Source organism: Xiphophorus hellerii, chromosome 16, assembly GCF_003331165.1.
Source record: "Xiphophorus hellerii strain 12219 chromosome 16, Xiphophorus_hellerii-4.1, whole genome shotgun sequence".
Classification (NCBI taxonomy): domain Eukaryota; kingdom Metazoa; phylum Chordata; class Actinopteri; order Cyprinodontiformes; family Poeciliidae; genus Xiphophorus; species Xiphophorus hellerii.
Genome location: NC_045687.1, coordinates 442,748 through 462,425, shown reverse-complemented (window position 1 = coordinate 462,425; position 19,678 = coordinate 442,748). Strand labels below are relative to the sequence as shown.

General features: G+C 47.2%; 2 protein-coding genes across 3 annotated transcripts; one reads left to right on the top strand and one right to left on the bottom strand.

Moving 5' to 3' along the window:
* Nucleotides 1-38: 38 nt before the first annotated feature.
* ube2m (ubiquitin conjugating enzyme E2 M) lies at nucleotides 39-5,373 on the bottom strand. Its single transcript, XM_032587706.1, has 6 exons — nucleotides 5,068-5,373; nucleotides 4,036-4,130; nucleotides 3,306-3,344; nucleotides 2,991-3,094; nucleotides 2,669-2,732; nucleotides 39-1,569 (listed from the first exon to the last, which is right to left on the bottom strand). The coding sequence occupies exons 1-6, from the start codon at nucleotides 5,180-5,182 to the stop codon at nucleotides 1,429-1,431; spliced, it is 558 nt and encodes a 185-aa protein (XP_032443597.1). The 5' UTR covers nucleotides 5,183-5,373; the 3' UTR covers nucleotides 39-1,428.
* A 1,218-nt stretch (nucleotides 5,374-6,591) lies between these two features.
* fbxl19 (F-box and leucine rich repeat protein 19) lies at nucleotides 6,592-19,134 on the top strand. Of its 2 annotated transcripts, XM_032587703.1 has the most exons (12): nucleotides 6,592-7,363; nucleotides 7,527-7,580; nucleotides 10,894-11,094; nucleotides 11,941-12,084; nucleotides 12,697-12,783; nucleotides 12,861-13,046; nucleotides 13,126-13,158; nucleotides 15,005-16,221; nucleotides 16,300-16,463; nucleotides 16,547-16,708; nucleotides 16,791-17,006; nucleotides 17,082-19,134. In XM_032587703.1, the coding sequence occupies exons 2-12, from the start codon at nucleotides 7,533-7,535 to the stop codon at nucleotides 17,309-17,311; spliced, it is 2,688 nt and encodes an 895-aa protein (XP_032443594.1). In that variant the 5' UTR covers nucleotides 6,592-7,363; nucleotides 7,527-7,532; the 3' UTR covers nucleotides 17,312-19,134. The 2 variants fall into 2 exon arrangements, with proteins under 2 accessions (XP_032443594.1, XP_032443595.1); XM_032587704.1 differs by lacking the exon at nucleotides 7,527-7,580 and having other exon boundaries at nucleotides 6,597-7,363.
* The last annotated feature ends 544 nt before the right edge of the window (nucleotides 19,135-19,678 follow it).

The following is a 19,678-nucleotide window of genomic DNA, read 5'->3' as shown; positions in this document are numbered from 1 at the left end:
ATGGACTCCATCTTGTCCTATCAGCTGGCTCCTGCAGGAATAAGCCCCGCCCATGCCGATCGATCCGCCAATCAACAGCTACAAAGACTTTAAGGCATGTTCCCTCCATCAAGAGTTAGCCCCTCCCACCTGCTATTCATCCTAGACCCTCCCCTTAAAACTAGCTCCTCCCCTTTACTCAGACCCCTGACCTACCACAGCACCCCAGCAGGGGGCGTTGTGGCCACTTTAAGCTAAAAAAACTAAAAATATTTAAGAAAAAAATTAAGGCGAATCTGCTCCCTCCGATTTAGAAGCTCCGCCCCTCTGTTACACTTCCTGCGAGAGCGCAGTGAGAAGCCCCGCCTACTTTAAGAACGCAAAAAGCTCCACCCATCTGGTACACTTCCTGCAGGAACACTCGGGAAAGCTCCGCCCCTTTTTCAAACTTTGTGCAAAAATGTTAGGACAAAGCTCCGCCCACGTTTAATAACGAGAAACCTCACCCTCTCAATCCAAGATCTACCTAGAGGCTTGTGAGAAGCCCCGCCCCTCTGCTAGACTTCCTGTGGAACAAAGAAATAAGCTCCGCCCCCTTTAAGAAGACAAAATCATCCAATCAGAGACTTCTTGGACAAAAACAAGTGAAGAAATTCCCACAGATAGAAAGCAAAAAGCTCCGCCCATCTTTTATACTTCCTGCATGAAAAGCTCCGCCTCTTTTATAAACTTTGTGCAAAAACATTAGGACAAAGCTCCGCCCCCTCTGTTAGACTCGGTAGGATCAAAGAGAGAAGCTCCACCCCCTTTCAAGACCGAGAAGCCATCCAATCAGAGACTTCCTGCAGGAAGGAAGTGAGAAGCCCCGCCCCCTTTGCTAGACTTCCTGCAGGATGCAGGAAGCCGTTTGGAGTTTGCTGCTTTCTCTCTGATCTGTAGCCAATGAATGAAGGCGGTGACAGGAAGGGGCGTGTCCTACAGACCACCTGTGTGATGTCAGGCATCTTCGCCACGCACGCAAAATAAAAGCAGGAAAACAATCTGGTGAGCATCATTATCATGGGCGGTGTGACGTTGACCAGAGCAACATTCACAATCACCCCTCCCCCCCACATCTGTCCATCCTCAGCACCCAGCCTTCATCCTCCTCCTCCTCAGCAGAGTCCGCTCAGATGTGTCGTCGTTGGTGCCCCCCCCCCCCACCGTGGCGTATCATGGCTGAAGTGAAACAGAAATGGAGGAGGAGGAGGAAGAGGAGGGGACAGGTGAGGAAGAGGAGGAGAGGGAGGTGCAGCTTCTTCTTCTGTGGTAAAACTGGAAAGCGTGTTGCGTCGTCCTGCTTCCCGTCGCCATGGCGACCGAAGAGGAGCCGAGGAGGAAGGAGGGGTCAGGCAGACAGTGGGAGAGGGGGAGTGGGAGGAGCTTGGAGGACGGCGGGACAGGGCGGGGCTACTTCAGACATCTCTCGAAGTAGGTGGCGCCGACGTAGCCGCCTCGCAGCGAGCGGTGGACGTTCTGCTCGAAGAGCCGCCGGTTCGTCTGCAGAACCTCCGCTGCCTCCTTGTTCAGCGGGTCCTCCGGGTTTGGCTCCTGGGGGTCAGAGGTCACATGATCAGTTAGGGTCAGGAACATTAGCTGAGCTGAACAGAACCACCCGGAACCAGAACCTAAATGTTTCTCGCTGGTAGCTCTGACTGGGTCCAAACTGTTCTGGTTCTGAACCGGTTTCCAAACTGTTTGACTGGTAGAGATGGACCTGCTCTGCAACAACATGATCCAAGCAGAGCATTCTGGGTGAAAGGACGCATGCATCAACTGTAAAACGAGCTTCATTGCCTTCACTTGAATTTAAAATAAAGACATAAAGCCTGGCGGGGCGAGAGGAAAAGCCCACCAGGCTGAACGTCCAGCGAGGGAAACTCTGGCTTTACTCGAGACTAACTTATCTGTGATCATCAGCACAGAATCTGGGATGTAATAAATGTCAAAGGAAGACATTTAGACTATCGTTACATGTAGTTGCTGATCAACAACAATAAAAAATAGATAAGAAATATCTACTAAATAAAAAATGTTTTCATACTTCAAAACAGGAGGGAAAACAGACTAAAGCTGTTTTACTGGTTCTACTGGAACCAGAACTCCACCATCTGCTCCACCTCCAGCTGCTGTGGTTCTGACCCAAACCAACCTGTTCCCCTCCTGGCCTGTGGGGGCGCTGCACCAAGAATCACTAAAGGAAACGACACAAAAACCTCTGAAGACGCTGAGAGCAACTTCCTTCTTCACCAGATGGAAACAAGATGGAGGCGTCAGATTTTTCTCTTTAGTCTTTGGCTAAAGACCAGGAGCCATTTCTGCTGCTAGCGCTAGGCTAACAGGTTAGCTTTGGTTGTATTTACCCAGAATGCCCTGCGCTGCATTCCACTCCCTGCTTTTGGAGCGATCTCTGGCGTTTACATATGGATTCAAACTGAACCACAGCTCACTTCAACCCAGACTGAGGTTTGGAGGACCAGAAGTCAGAGGTCAACTAGCGTTCACACCTCACCAACCAGACCGAACTTTGACTAGGCAGATGGACTGGAATAGGGTAGAAGTGGACTGAACAGGACTAATAAAATGCTTTATTTATTTATTGTTTTCAAAATGGAACTGAAATGTTTTTTACTAGTCAGATTGAACTCACTAGAAATAGATACTGTAGACCGTAGATGATGGAGTTTATTGTCAGAACCGGCTTCCAGTCCTCTCTGGATGAAGAGCAGAGACAGCCGTTAGCAACATCTTCATTTATCACAACAGAAAACAATTCAGTTTATTACTGACTGCATACAAGAACTGAGCAAACATCTATCATTATCTAAATATGTCAGAATACTTTGTTATTAGGTCGGAAATAGGACTTTCAGACAGTTTTAACCCAATTTATTCAATAAAATTAATCTAAAGATGACTGACAGACTGGACACAACAGAACCTCCTGGTCCGGTCTGGTTCTGTAAACTGACCTTAAAATATTTAGGCAGACGTTTCCCTCCAGATCGATGTTGGGGTGATAAACCATCGTCTCACACTTCACCTTGGGGGGGTCGTGGGGGTAGCCCTGTCCTACCTGGAACACACAGACCGGGTCGGAACACCGGGTCGGAACACCGGGTCTGAGACTGATCTTAAAGCTGAAATATTTCACTTTATGTGTGATAATTATATGTAATATACGAGTTCCAGTTTCATTTCAGAAACTGGAACTCGATGTTCTAATGATCTGAACTGGATCCGGGTGTGAAGAAGAATTTCTGCCAAAATTCAAACAAAAATTTTACCTTAAAGCTGAAGACAAACTTTCCTCCTTTGTAAAAACCCTGAAAGAGAAAAAAACATTTAATGTGCATGATGAAGAAAAACTTGTCTCCATCACCACATTTCACTCCTGCCTCCATCTACAACCTCATGGTTCTGACCCGTTTTTACACCAAAACGTACAACTGGACTACAGCTGAGCTTCTACTGGAACAGATTCCAAACCAAAATACAAGTTTTGAATAAACAATCAGTGAATTTTAGACCAGTTTGGGAACCCGCCTACACCAGGTGAACATCAGGAAGATATTCTTTACTTTGCTGGACTCAGTAGGAACCCTGAACATTCAATGCAGCACGCTCCAACGTCCCGATGTGCCCTGAACGCAGCAGAGAGACTGAGACCAGACCAAAATGGCTGCCGGATTGAATTTCACCAAAAAGCTCGTTAAAGATCATCAGAGACCCGACCAGACGTTCAAGGAATGAGGAAAACATTATCATCATCATCATCTTCATCATGTCCCATTATTATTATGGGATGCTGGATGAAGAATTAGAGGAAAAATCAAAATTTAATCCAGTTAGGAAAAAGGCTGAACCATAAAAAATAAGGAAATATAAAGAACTGGAAAAAAACTACAGATGCAGCAAGAAAATGTGATTATTAATAAACTAATTTTACCATTACATCATGAGAAAGCAAAACGTTATCGTCCATGTTTTTAATGCTGTTAGAGTTCCTGAACTCACCTCGTCTGGCGAGATGATGAGCCTAAAGTTGAGGAGGTCGTCGTCATCAGGGAAGCTGATTTCACACGTCTTTGGCAAGTTTAACTCATTGATGTCTGCAACACAAACATCATCATCATCAACATCCTGAACCCATCGCTTCAGCTCACAACAGAAAACACGGAGGTTAGCAGGAGGGACAGATCTGGAGTTTTATCATCGCTGTGGTAACAGCATCAGAATTAAAGGTGATGGTGTTCAGGAAGAACCAGCAGCCGGTCAGAACCCGGTGGAACCGGGCCGAGCAGACATGTCGGTTCAGTCAGGATTCACCAAAACGCCCCTTGACCTCCAACAGCTGGTTAAAACCTCTGATTACAGCCGGCTTAATCAGAAGTTAAACCTGGTTTAGGTTAGTTGGTTTAATCACAACTAACAGGTTTTTGATTAAATAAGGTTAGTTGGTTAAAACCTTTGATTAAACCAGGTTAGTTGGTTAAAACCTTTGACTAAACCAGGTAAGTTGGGTAAAGCCTCTAATTAAACCAGGTTAGTTGGTTAAAACCTTTGACTAAACCAGGTTAGTTGGGTAAAGCCTCTTATTAAACCAGGTTACTTGGTTAAAACCTTTGACTAAATCAGGTAAGTTGGGTAAAGCCTCTGATTAAACCAGGTTAGTTGGTTAAAACCTTTGACTAAACCAGGTTAGTTGGTTAAAGCCTCTGATTAAACCATTTTAACAGATTAATGCCTCTGATTAAACCAGGTTTCCATGGTACCTGGGATTAGGCAGGTGTTGGTATAGTTATAGCAGGGTGTGAACGTTTTAGCTCCGACTCAGTTTGTTTTTAACTATGGCAGGGGGAGCTAGCCGTCGTTAGCTCCTGGTTACCCAGAAAGGCTAACTGTTAGCCTGCCTGGGTAACAACAGCCGGCCTGGACGTACTGATCCTCCTCCAGAGCGGTTGTTTTTACCCGCTGTTTACTGCTCGGTACCCGGCCAGGAAGCCCCGCTGGGCAGCTAAGCGGGCCCCGGTCGGGTTACTGACCCACCTTTCTGTATTCGGAGCTGGGCCGCACTGGCTTTCTTCCCCCCGGCTCCGGCTCTGTTTCCTCCAGCAGATTCCTCGTCTTTCTTCTGCTGCTTCAGGGAGAACAGCTTAATCATTTTCACCTGTTTGTAAGCTGATGTCCGAACTCGGTGTCCCTATGCCGGGCGTGAATGTTCCACCAGATCGCTGTGAGGGGCACCGTACTGTGGATGGAGCCGGTGCGTCTCAAACTAACTAACCACACCGAGAGAAGCTGCGAGCCGCCGAGCCAGCTTAGCTTGTTAGCTGCGCAGAGGCCGGGCAGGGAGGAGCCATGGACGCTGATGCGACTCGTCAGCGAGACCACCATATTGGTAGGGTGAAACGTTAACTGGAAAAGCCTTCAAAGGAAGAAGGTAGCTGCAGTTTTGGCTGAATTAAATTCTTTTTCACTCAGCCAAATGAAAAAGAATTTCATTTGGCTGAAATTTCATTCAGCCAATGAAATTTCAGTAAAAACCCGTCTAAACTAAAAAGGGCTTTTACTTTGTTCTCAACATTCTTGGATGCATTATCTACATATCCCTTCCAATTTCAGTGAGGATTAAGAATAAGTACATTTATTTTAGTGATTAGTCAGTACTTTGTAAAAAAAGGAAAAAAAGTAAAGATTTCCAAACTCGATGTTTTTACAAATTTCTAGAAAGGTTGCTGAACTCAGAATTATAAACAGTAACAGTTTTTGCACCAGTTCAAACCTTAAATCAAATACAGCTGCATTAGAAATATATTTGTTGTACGAACTGCTTATCTGCATTCCTGGTGGTTTGTATATGATAACACAAAAATACATGCTCCTCTAGTGACTGAATACATAACATCTTGAGACAAACATATTAGCACAGATTTGTAACAGTAATAAGTTCAACAATTGGTAAATTCTTCAGATTTTCTTACTTTTAACCAAAAAATGATTCAACCAGGTTTCATATTATTCTCAGATCAAACTTTAAAGATAAATGGAAAACCCTATAAGTTTCCACCAGCACTTGTTCTTGGACTACTTATCTTTTGGGCTTGTTAGTTCTACATTTCAATTAATTTGCTTTGTATCAACTTTGCCAATATTTGAAATTTCCACTAAAGACAATCCATATACCACCGGAGATTCTTGTACAGTGTGAAAATTGTTGCATTGTTGCGTTTATTTTTGTTCTGTTGATTTTGCATTATATATGTAGTATTTTTGGGTGTTTTGAAGAATGTTATTTAAATTATATAATAATAATAATAATAATATAAAACCAATTTATTTCCAAGTTGGATTGTTCCGTGTTTTGATTTACTAAAATATATATATATATATTTTTAACCTTATTTACGTTATCAATTTCCACAACTTTTTGTCTTTATTAACTATGTTTTGATTGTCCTTTATTTTAAACTGATCAGTTGAGTCATTATTTTAGGGTAAAGTTAAAAAAAACTACACACCCCAAAACTCCATGTTTGCGATGTGACGTCATCGTGCAGAGGTTATGCGTGCGCAGTTTTCCTGTCCATATTTTATTTACTACATTTGTTCCACCATTTATTTATATATTTTTGTCGTTACGCTCCGAGGGTGAAGCGGCACGCGGCATCCTCGGTCACCTGTGTGATGTAATCAATGCGGAGGTTAGAAACGTGTCACAGGTGACAAGCTGGCTGACAACAGCGGTGATCCAAACTACGCACAACACGCAACAAGCAGGCGCCACACACAATAGACACGAGAACAAAAGCCGCGCGCAGCGCTTTAACTGATTCATGTTAATGCGCGAGGACTAGTTTTTTAGCGGAGGGTTACACGGGGATGTTGAAGGCAGCGCTGGTGAGACCGAGGCGTTAGTGTGTTTTTGTGGTTTTTGAAGCCTCGCAGGAGAAAGAGGAGCAGAGCGAGGCAGACTCTCACTGCAGAGAAAGAGAGAGACCGAGAGAGAGAGGAGTGAATGGGCACGACTCCGCCAGCTCCTCAGCGGCGGTGCGCCCTTCACGTTATCCACAGCGATCAATTCACCAACTGAGACGTTTCGACCCCCGCGCGGGTCCGTGAGGCTGGCCCGGCCCAGGAGCTCGGCGGAGCGGCGGAACCAGCGTGATGGGACACGAGTGAGGGGAGCAGCCTGGAGCACAGAGCAGCTGCAGCAGCCCCGCGGAGGAACAAACAAGGAAGCGCTGAGCTGAAGCTAACGGCTAATAGCTGAAGCTAACGGCTAACTGTTGGCTAATATCGATTCTAATGAGCCAGCGAGGAGCATGCGAGCTAGCAGGAAGAGGTGAGAGGCCGCCGTGTGTCTGTGTGTCCGCAGCCGGGGGCTCGCCCCCTTCTGCCTTCCCGGCTGCAGCTGATCAATGTTGGGATCCTGAAGGAGGAAGCAGCCGCAGGGGGTAAATAGCCTGCTAACACGTTAGCATTCCTGCCGTTGTGTTTTCCTGCAGGTGTGGATGGGGGTCTATGGACAGGGACTGGGTGTCTGTACAGGTGTGGTACAGGTGTGTGATTGTTCAATTAACACAACAATAACTCGCGCAGCGGTGCAGATGCCTGAATGGAGGCGGCTATAGCCCGCTAGCTGTTAGCCGTTAGCAGATCCTTATTATTCCTGGCTGCCAACATGGAGCTAACAGGTTTCCAGATGATCAATATTGCTGTTATTGGATCTATTGCGGTAATCATTAACGCTGTATTTAGATGCCTTTATAGGAATTGATTTAACACCTGCTGTGTTTTACACACAGTCACTGTGAATCTGCAGCTCTTGGTTACTGTCAGAATAAAAACCAGGCTGGTAGTAACTGCTTACTTTAACTGGAGATACCTTTTGGATCAGATGTATTTTTAGGAGTAGTTTTACTACACTGTACTTGTACTTGAGTAACATTTCTGGTTCTTCTAGCCACTGTGAGTAACTTCACTAAATGAACAACAAACATGTTTAAACCTGCAGTTTCTGTTAAAGTGAGACCTCTTGTTTCTACAAAAGCTTTGTTTGAAATTTTTTTTTCTGCTGAACCCATGAAACATTTGGAAGTCAAATATTTATACAGGAAACTATGGATAAATATTAGGATGGTGTTATATAATGTTCCTCCTTCCTGATTTCTTATTTCATGTTTGTTTCACTTCAGTGCTTCAGAATATCAAACCAAATGAAATATCAAAGAAACACAAATAACCGTAAAATACATTTTAAACAAAGTGTTGCTTATTAAGGGAGAAACCTGCTGGTGTGTTTGGATCACTTTACTGCTACAGAAGCAGATTGTTGTACAGCAACGGGACCAAGCGGACTGGCTGCTGGGTTTGGGTCTGTGGACGGTTCTGTTTTGCAGCCGGGTCAGCGCCAGGAACCAAGTCAGCTATAAAGCCTTATGTTCCTTCATGGTGGTTCTTGCTGCTGCTGGTTCTACTGGAGGGTCCAGCTGGCCGGGATGGGTGAAGACCTGGACTCCCTGGTAGACCCTAGCTGGTTCTACCAGGTCTGGTTTCAGAACCAAGCTCGGTTCACCAGGGGGAAATGCATACTCTGGGCTCTGAGGTCTTCCAGAGCGGGTTCTGCTGCAGGTTCTGATCAATAATCGGCTTATTTTAAGGGGGCAGGGTAAACCAGCTTTTACTTTTCCAGATGATCAATATTGCTGTTATTGGATCTATTGCGGTAATCATTAATGCTGTAAATACATAAACAAACCTTTATGTAACCTTTCAGATAAATAACCATGTTTATTAATACAAAATAAACAATGGATGTGAACAGTGACATGTATAAAATGTTCAGGTTTCATGTTCAAAACATTACGTTGCAAAAATCTAATGTTTCCAATCTCTGAAGTTTATTTCTTTAAATGCAAAATGAATCTATGTAGCAATAATAATATTACTCAAGTAAATTACAACAGTACAGTGATGTAAAACTGTAAAAATGTTTTCCCAAAAAGTTACTCAAGTGAAGGTAACAAGTACTGCCAACTTTTGAACATGAACACCAGCAGCCGACAGGCTACTAGTTAACAAGATAAAGGTGCTGTATTGGTGTTAGCTAGTCATCTTTTAGCTAACATTAGCTGCATCCAACAGCTTTACTCATTCTGTTAGTTTGGGGGAAAAACTGCAAAGTTCTTTGCGTTTACTGGTTTGCTGCCATGATCCTAACACACCTGAGCAGCTCTGTGCAGCAGCAGCAGGTCTCCTTCGCTGCCACAGGTGTAAACCCAGCTAGTGTCTTAGCACTCATGTTGTGTTTAAAGATGGCTCGGAAAAACGGGTCACGACATGTTAACAACGGATTAAACAGTTTTAACGGCTGAAAAAAGTGACGGAAGGCACAGATATGGGACATGCAGAAGCCTCTACTGTATCAAATAAAGATAGGAATAACAGAAAGTTGGCCACTCTGAGGTAAAAATAAAAACAGCTTCCAGTCCAGGGGGGGCACTGCTGACTCTGTAGGCGGTCAATGCTCCGCAATGCCTGCTGGGCCTGGTGCTGGATCATTATGGTCTGTCAGAACCAGAACCAGAGGAAACCAGTCTTCATTCTTCCTGTCACCTGCAGCAACATCCAATCAGAATTGAGTTGGAACGGATTGTGACACACCTGAGTGCTGCCCTGACTAACATGGCTGCCGGAACATTTCCTCAGAGTCCAGCTCTGTGAACTCTGAAGTTCTGAAGCTCTCAGGCTGAGGAAGACGATCAGCAGGAAGTGAAAACCATAGAAGAAGATACCTGGAGCGGTGTGAGCCCCAATCAGAGCCGGTCTGATCCAAACCATAACTGTGCTGACTCGGGTCGTTTCTCCTCGGTTTACCGCTCTGACTGAATGCAGCATGGAGGAGGAGGTGTCATGATGCGGGGCTGCAGGGCAACAGAACAATGTCATTCTTTGGTGTTCGGAAAGGAAAATCTAGATTATCTTTAATATGTGAGTCAGCAGAACTAGCCAATCAGCAGCTTGACTAACCAATCAATCTAATAATTTCTGGAACAAATGATCTCTTATGGAAACTGGATCTTGAATATTAATTCTGGTTCTGACCTGAAGTGTTTTAAAGCCTAAATCAAAACCGACCCGGTTCTGATTGACCCAGATTTTCTCAACAGAACCGAAACCATTCACACCCAGAACTCGAGCTCATGCTGGCGGATGTATAAAACCGTTCTGGTCGGGTCGGTCTGCTGCGGTTGCCATGACGACAGTGATCGGACAGACTCAGCGGCCATTGAAGGCATCAGTTTGGGTTCTGTTTGGGTTCTACACGTCCAGGAGGTTCTGATGGGATCCACTTGCTTCTATGTTAGTGTCTGGTTCTGACGGGCCCAATCGGAGCGGCAGGATGTTATTTATCGCATCGTTTCTCATTTATTATGGAATATTTCTTATAAGAATTGGATTTGTTGTTATGATGCATTTCAGTTACACTAAAAAAACAGAAATTTTGATCGGAAATGTTATTTTTTATATTTTCTCCACTTTTTGTTCCACAAAGCATCAATAAATGTCAGTAAAGTGAAATCTGACTAAACGCAGGTTGTTGGTATAAATCCTGGGTCAGATGAAAGTGTGACTGTAAAACTATTTTCCTAAAAATATGTTTTCCATCATAATATTTATAGTAGCACTAAATGTTAAACCAAACTTGAGTTCATGTTGCCTCCCGTCTCTGCAGAGCCGTCGCAACTTTTACCTGTTTTATGTTTTCCTCACATCGTGCAGCCAGCTGCAGGAGTCCTGAGGTTCTGGAAGACTGCAGGCCGGGCCCGACTGGAGTCTGGTTCTGACCCGTCTCTCTCTCTCTGTGCGCAGCTGACTTGTTGGGGGATGTCGGGCAGTAAGGCGCTGGGTGGGGGGGCAGGCAGCGGGGCACGGCGCAGGCGGACCCGGTGCCGGCGCTGCCAGGCCTGCATGAGGACTGAGTGTGGAGAGTGTCACTTCTGTAAGGACATGAAGAAGTTCGGCGGACCGGGGAGGATGAAGCAGTCCTGCCTGCAGAGACAGTGCACAGCGGTGAGACACACACACACACACACACACACACACACACACACACACACACACACACACACAGTAGTTGTATTTCTTGCCATATCAGGACTTTGTATTAACTTCATTAATTTTAGTAACTGTATTTATCCCTCACCCAGACATTTTCCCTAACCAGAACCTAATTCACACATCACCTCTAAACTTGACCTCTGACCCCACTACATGTATCAGGATTCAACACAAAAAACACTCAAACGTTTCAAACAAAGAACAGAACATTCAGTCCGTTACAGTTTTATGTTTTCAGGCTTCATGTTTGTTTTGTGATTATTATTAAGTGATTATAGTGGTAGATTAGCTACTGCTGCTATTAGCTTAGCATACATAGAATTGAAATTTGACTAAATATTTAAAGTTTAAGTGTTTTACATTACTATTTTTATAGTTCAGCATCATTACATATGTTATCATTTCTTTTATAACATTTCTTTTCAGTTTATTTTATGAATTTAATCTGCATTTTTGAGTTCATGTGACTGGAATGAATTCAATAAAAAAATACTGTATTGAGCTAGAGATAAATCTTTATTGTCATTGTCACAAGGACAATGACATTTAAAAGGTGCCGTCAGTCAGTGCATATGCTTAAAAACAAAAAATAACTGTCTCACAATTCACACACAATGTAAGAATTAACAAATAACTGGTAAAAAAAAACAACCAAAAAACTAATAAATAAGAACAGCCACATTGACCGAAAAAGAAACATTAAATTGTATTTTAGAATATTCTGTAACTAATGGAGGTTTGGAATCTGAACCAAGAAAAGATGAAGAGTAAAAAAAGTGTGTGTGTGTGTGTGTGCAGCCCGTGTTGCCTCATACCGCGGTGTGTTTTGCGTGCGGCGAGGCGGGGAAGGAAGACACGGTGGACTCTGAGGAGGAGAAGTTCAGCCTCTGCCTGATGGAGTGCACCATCTGCAACGAGATCATCCACCCCAGCTGCCTCAAGGTGAGTCGGACCGGACTGACACCAGCAGTAGCGGTTGCTCATGTTTGAGAAATTCTTTCATCTCTATAGCAACCATTGAGCTGCAAAACGCCTGGATGGACCTAGCCCCGCCTCCAGGGCCCCTCCCTCACTCTGCTCCTTCAGACTAGCCAGCAGCAATTAGCAAACAGCTGCTGAGCTCATTATAGGAGCTGCTGTTCAGAGCAACGCTGGTAGAAACGTTGAAGAGTGAATCGTGGAGCCATGTTGGGATGACTTCCTGGAGGCGGAGCCTCAGAAAGAGCAGGAGCTTCTTAAAGAGACAGAGGCCCAATTTCAAGTAATATTTATTGAATTCATATTTATGAAGCATTTTAATGACAGGTGGAGGAAAATTCAGAACACCGGCCCGTTAATGTCTGGACCAGGTTCTGACCTCAGTGATCTCATCGGTCCGGTCCAGAACGTCTCCAGAACCAAACATTTCTCTCTTTCTGTCTGATTTAGTCCATGAGACTCTGAGCTGCTCTTTGGCTTCAGTTTGATGGAGATGAACCTGGACAGGTTCTGCAGCCAGATCGGTTCTGGAGAGCAGAACCTGCTGATGCCGTCTGTGTTTCCGTCTCTCTGCAGATGGGAAAGGCGGACGGGATCATCAACGACGAGATCCCAAACTGCTGGGAGTGTCCCAAATGCCACAAGGAGGGGAAGACCAGCAAGGTGAGTCGGTCCGGCCCGGTTCGGTCCGGTCACCATGTTGGTAGTGAATTCTGATCAGGTCCGTCTCTCGGGTCCAGGACCAGGCAGACGGGTCGGGGAAGCGGCGGCTGGACAACGGGGAGGCGGGGCGCTGGAAGCTGACGGATGACCCGCCCCCCAAGAAGAAAGCTCCGCCCCCATTGGAGGAGGCGGCCAGGCCGGAGGGCGGGCACAAGAGGAAGAAGGAGAAGGAGCAGCCAATGGACAGCGGGCCCAAGAAGAAGGTGAGCCCGGTCCGTTCTGTGTGGTTCTGGTTCTGGTCTGGATCCGCTCTGATCTGCTCTGTTTCCTGTTGCCCTTCAGATTAAAGGCGCGCACGAGAAACGCCTCAAAAAGGTACGAAGCTTTTCATTTCTCTGACCAGCTCTGAAACATTTCAATAGTTTATCAATGAAAAACCCTGAAGACCAAAAGTTTACATACACCCAGTGAAGCCACTCCCACCAGTTTCCTGTCTGAGGTTGGATCAGAACCAAACTTCTCTAGTTTCAGAATCACTAAAAGGATTTCCTTTTTTTTTTTTTTTCCAAAATATCTTTATTAGAATTTTAGCAGTTTAAACAAAGATCTTGAACAGTATACAAAGTGTGTCAATAACAGTATTGGTATTACTGTTCAAGTCAAAATAAAATACAAACAAAAAAGGACAACAAAATGCCTCACAATCCTGGTTTCAATGCAACCATCACACATTCCACATATCATCTTTATATTGAGATTTAAGTTTAACAGTGTATGTCCTCAAACAGAATTGTCTTTGGGAACTGCAGTTAACTTGTTCTTGTACCGTCTTCTGAGATGTTCAGATCCTTGAACATCTCCCTAATGAAGGGATCCAGATGAACTCAAACAAATCTTCTTTTCCCTTTAATATATATAATTTTTTCCAGAGCCATTGGTTTATGGTCGGTCCATGAGTCTTTTTCCAAAACATTGATATTCATCTTTTCGCATTAAGCAAACTTAAGTTTATAAATGTCCGTTCATTTTTAGTATAATGATGTTTTTCAGGGTACAGTCCAAACACAAACAGCTTTGGCTCAAGAATTATTTGTTTGGAAATTATTTTCTCAATTACATCTTTTACCTCTTTCCAAAACAGTGTAATTATCCTCCATGCAGTGAACCAGAGTTCCTCTGTCCTCTGTGCATGTTGGACAAACATCAGGAATCTCCCTGTTATACCTATTAAGGTCCAGTGTTATTATATAAACCTGCATTAACCATTTGAACTGGATCATTTAAAGAGATGTGTTGATAGAGCTGCTGTTTGCCAGTTTACATGCTGTTTGCCAATCTTCCTCAGAAAACTCTAGCAGTAAATCTTCTCTCCAAGCCTTAAGTCTATCATGAGATCCTTCTGATATATGTAACATTATTGAGTGATAAAACTCTGATATGATTCCTTTCTTCAAACTGTCCTTTGTTAACATTTTTTCTAAAGTTAATTTGGCTCTAAAGTCAACTCATTATTTTGATTTCTATCTAGGTAAAATTTATGTTGCAGATCCTGAAAGCTCATTAGTTTGTCTGAGTCTGGTTCATAAAGATTCTGAATCATTTGTCTTTCCATGTTTTAAATATTAAATCAGCTCTACCAGGTACAAACATCGGTTACCCCACACTGGACTGAACAGCGATAAACAATTTGGTTCTTTATTTTTTTTTTCTCCGAAGAGTTTTTGCGGCGCTAGTGGCTCGTATTTTTTTTACAGTAGGCAGACAGGAAGGAGGGTGAGGAGAGGGGGGAAGACATGCGGCAAAGGTCGTCGGGACCGGGAGTCGAACCCGTGACGTCCACGTCGAGGACTAAGGCCTCCAAACGTGGGGCGTGCTAACCCCCTGTGCCACCACAGCACGCCCCACAATATGGTTCATTTAAATTCTTTTTTACATCTCTCCATATTCTTAAGAAATTGATTTTTAGTATATTTCAGAAGCTTTGATATTGAATTTGAATATAAATATGAAGGGAGTAAAAGGATTTCTGTTTGCTAAAAGGCATCAAGCGGAAACATGAAGACATTAATAAATAATCTGACAGATTGTAATCCATCATTGCATCTTTTAGCAAAGGGAAACGGTTCTGAGCTGAAGGTTTGGTTCTGATCTAACAGACAGGAAGCAGCGTGTCGGTTGATGTGAATTTAAACACAGAAGTTTCTTCCTGTTCTGTGGTCAGAAACCCAAACAGGAAGTGGGCGAGTCGAACGGACCCGGTTCTTCCTCTGTGGCGGCGGGAGGCCAGCAGAGCTCGTCCTCATCCCAGCCAGCAGGGGGCAGCGCGGCGGCGGCGGCCGGAGTGGCGTCTAGCGCCGAACAGCGTTCTCATCACCGCGAGAAGCTGGAGCGTTTCCGCAGGATGTGCCTGCTGGAGCGCCGCCCCGAGTCCTCCTCCTCCTCGTCCTCCAGCTCCGAGTCCGACTCAGAGTCCGACTCGGACGACTCGCTCCAGGACGAGCAGGGGGGTGGGTCCTCGCCCTCGTCGTCCTCTCCGGCCCCTCCCCCTCCCATTGTCTACGGCAACAGCGGCGGGAGCCGCGCTGAGCGGGAGCGGAGCCGCAGCGAGCGAGAGCGGGCGCGGCGGCTGGCCGAACTCGGCTTCAGCGCCAGCGACGAGTCAGAGGGCGAGGGGGGGCGGGGCGAGGAGGAGCGGGAGGAGGAGCCGGCGCGAGGGGGCGGGGACAAGGCCCGGCGGAGAGGAGGGGGCGGGGCCGACGTGCCGTCAAGGGGACGGAAGCCCGGTCTGATGGACCCGGAGGAGGACGACGTTCCGGAGCGGAGCAGGAAGAACTCTGCCTCCCTGCCCCCCCCCTCGCCGCTCTCGTCCAATCAGATCCCTCCGTCCTCTCTGCACGACGGCTTCGCAGCGAAGCAGCGCAGCAACGGACAGGAAGCGCGCAACGGGCGGACCCGGGGCGGGGCGGGGGGCGGGGAGAAAGAGAACGCCAGTGGCGTTCTGACCAATCACAGACACGGCGGCGGAGGGGGCGGAGCCAAAGGCAGCCGCGGCAACAAGATCCGCAACAACAGCAAGACGCCGAGCCAGAGGAGCGGCGTGTCGTCCTCCATCCCCACCGCCAACGGGGGGGGCGTGGCCAGTAGCGGCCTGCTGATGTCGGCCATGGCGGCGTCGCCGTGCTCGCAGCCATCCCGCCTGGCGCCGCGCTCCCAGGTGATGAAACGCAGCCCCCCCGCCGTGCCCTCGCCCCCCCGGCCCGTCCAGATGGAGCGGCACCTGGTGCGGCCGCCTCCCACCTGCCCGGAGCCCAGCTGCCTGCTTCTGGACTGCGGCTCCGCCCACATCATGACGCGTGACGTCTGGCTGCGAGTCTTCACCTACCTGAGCCAGCGGGAGCTCTGCGTCTGCATGAGGGTGTGTCGCACCTGGAGCCGCTGGTGAGTCACTTCCTGTTTCTTGCTGGGCGGCTCGCCAGCCGGTCAATTGTTGACCTGTTGACCCGTTGACCCGTCCAGGTGCTGCGACAAGAGGCTGTGGACGCAGATCGACCTGAGCCGCCAGCGCTCCATCACCCCCCCGATGCTGAGCGGCATCATCAGGCGGCAGCCGGTCTCCCTCAACCTGGGCTGCACCAACATCTCCAAGAAGCAGCTGATGTGGCTCATCAACCGCTTACCAGGTGACGCTCTCGCGCACACCTCCGTACCGCTCCGTGTCGCTCTCCCAGATTGTCCTCGTATCTCACCCTCTCTCCCCCTCCAGGTCTTCTGGAGCTGAACGTCTCCGGCTGCGCCTGGCCGGCCGTCTCCGCTCTCTGTCAGGCCGTCTGTCCGTGTCTGAAGCTTTTGGACCTCAGCAGAGTGGAAGATCTTAAAGACTCTCACCTGAGGGAGCTGCTGGCCCCCCCACCTGAGTCCCGGACAGGCGAGTCCCTCCCCGCCTCTCTAACCTTCTGTTGCTCAGCCCAGAGCGGCTCTGAGTGTCCTGCGCTCTGATTGGTCCTCAGCTCCCAGCGAGAGCAGGGTGGGGCGGTTCCAGAACGTGACAGAGCTGCGACTGGCCGGTTTGGACCTGACGGACGCGTCGTCCCGCCTCCTGGTGCGCCACACCCCCCAGCTGACCCGGCTGGACCTGAGCCACTGCCTGAACGTCAGCGACCAGACGGTCCGCAACCTGGCCGTGTCGCCGCTGAGGGAGAGCCTCGCTCACCTCAACCTGGCAGGTAGGCGGGGCCAGCGCTCCTCCTCCTCATCCTCGCTCTTTGTCAGGCTCACTGTGTGTGTGTGTGTGTGTGCAGGCTGTGTGAAGCTAACTGAACAGTGCGTCCAGCTGCTCCAGTGCTGCTCCGCCCTGCAGACGGTGGACCTGCGTTCCTGCTCCCTCCTCTCCACCGAGTCGGGACAGCTGCTCTCCTTCCCCTTCCTGTCCTCCTCTTCCTCCACCTCCTCTTCCTCGGCTGCCGCCGTCGCTGCTAACTCGTCCTCCTCGGCTCTTCCTGATGACAGAACGCTGCTGAAGAACAGCTAAGTCATGTGACTGCTTTAAGCCCCGCCTCCGCCCGTGTTACACTACAAGCAGGTGAGGAAGAGGAGGAGCAGCTCTTCCTCGGAGGAGACTTGGTGAAACTTAGCAACCCTGAGCATGTACATATTCGTTCTCTGTACATTTATGGGTGTGTGTATATACCTGTAGTTTACTGTAAATGACCTTTGACCTCCCTGAACACTCCCTCCCTTCGACCAATCACGGCACCCCTCGTCAGCTGCTGATTCAGCCACACACACGCACACACACACACCCTGAGCTGCTTCCTAAAACGTTCCAGCTCAGCGTTCCTCCACATTCCCATCAGAACCTCTGTGGGTCCGATCGGTTCGGACCCGGGCACAGGCCTCCAGTCTGTTCCGGCACCGGGTGTTTGGGCCGACCCTTTACCCTGCCCCTGTGTGGGTGTGTGTGTGTTTAAACTGAGCCTCGCCAGCCCCTCCTCCTCGGTTCCAGTCCGATCGGATCTTGATCCCGTGTTATTTCTCAGGAGTATTTTTTGTTGACTTTAATTTATTCGGTGCCACAGCAGCACTTCCCGCCGCGGTCTGAGCCGAGCCGGTTCTGGTCTGGTTCAGGGTTCTGCTGCAGCTCGGTCCGGTTGGAGGAAAGGGGACGGAGAAACTCCACAGAGTGACTCATCTTGGTTTTTAGAGGATCTTCATATTGCTGCTCGTCTGCGGCTTTGGGTCGCTGATGTCTGAGGAGAGGAGAGGAGAGGAGGTCCGGTCCGGTCCGGTTCTGGGTCTGGATTTATTCTGGAAAATGTTGTTCATCTCCTTTAGATCATATCAGAGCCTTCATGTCTTTATTTTCTATTTCAATTCATTTTCAGTATCAAAACAAATAAAACTGTCAGAAGGAAGGAGAGGCTCAACCAGGCAGACACCCGAAAACTGGTTCTGACCCAAAAACTGGTTCCGATCCAAAATGACCAAATCAACAGAATTCCAAAGATGATTCCGGCTCTGAACAGATTCCCAACCTAAACCCAGATTCTGAAACTCTGAACTGATTCTTGTTCTGACCCGGTTCCTGGCTCTGACCCGGTTCCGAACATGTTTTCTGCCGAGATGCATAAAGGAATAATAATAATTCAGACATTTTCTGGTCGTTTCTCAACTGAAGCCGAGTGAAAAGCTGCCAAACCCAGGAAGACTTCAGGACGGGTCAGATCAGAACCAGTTCAGAAACTGGATCAGAACCAGTTCAGAAACTGGATCAGAGGACAGAGAACTGAACTTTACTCCTGAGAAAAAATGATAAGCGGTTTATCACTGACTGCTGCTCCTCTCTGTATTAATTCGGAACCGACCCGGTTTGGCCCGGTTCTGTTCTGCAGAGTGTTTGCTGGTGGGCTGAATGTTGCGGCGCCTCCGCCCTCGTTGTGCCATAAACAGCATCAGCTCAGCTTTTTATATGTTTCAAGTTGTTTTTTACAGTGTGGGGGGGGGGGTCACTTTGTGGGCTTCACCTAGCAACAGGTGAGCAGATCGAAGCTGATTGGTTGAACATATCAGTTTTGGATCTTAGTATATTCTCCATGCACTGGATCAACCCGACGTCCCCTGCTCCTCTTTTTTTGCCAAATGTAGTTTTTGTTGTGGAAAAAGGGGCATTTCCTGTTTCTTTCTGTGTTCGGTTTGTTTTTCTATTTTGTCCACGACTCTTCCAATGTGTTGATGGGAAACGAGGAAGAAGGTGGAACAAACGGTGAAAACAGACAAAAAAAGACCAACTCAAGGCAGCTACGTATGAATGACTACTGTACAATGATGAATAAAGAAGCAATGGGTTCGTTTTTACTCCTGTCTCGGTGTGCTTATTTCTCATTATCTGCTGGTTTAGCCTTAAATTGATTAAAAAACAGGAGATCTCAGTTCCTCCATCATCACAGAGGAGACCCAGCAGCACTTCCGGTTCTGCCTGGAAGATCCATCAGAGTTCTGGATCAGATGATCCAGAGCAGCCGCTTTACTTCATCTCCACGAGATGAAGGCTGTCAGCATAATCTTCATCGTCATTCAGGTTCAGATAGGAGCAAGACCCAACCCGTCCAGAGGACTCCAGACCTGCAGGGGGCGCTCCACTTCATTCTGGGTTGTTTCATAGGAATAAAGCGTAACTGAACGGACTCCTGTTTTACTCACTTGTGAACAGATTCACAAAAACTGAATGTTTTGTGAACAATAAACATTGTTTTATACTTAAAGTCTGGACTTAATTCTCTGGCATAACCTTAAATGGGTCGTTTTTACTGGAAAAACCCTCCAACATGACTGACTGGGTCAAAGTTGCTCCACAATGATGCTAAAGACTTTGTACCAGTTATGTTTAGGGAGAAAGTAT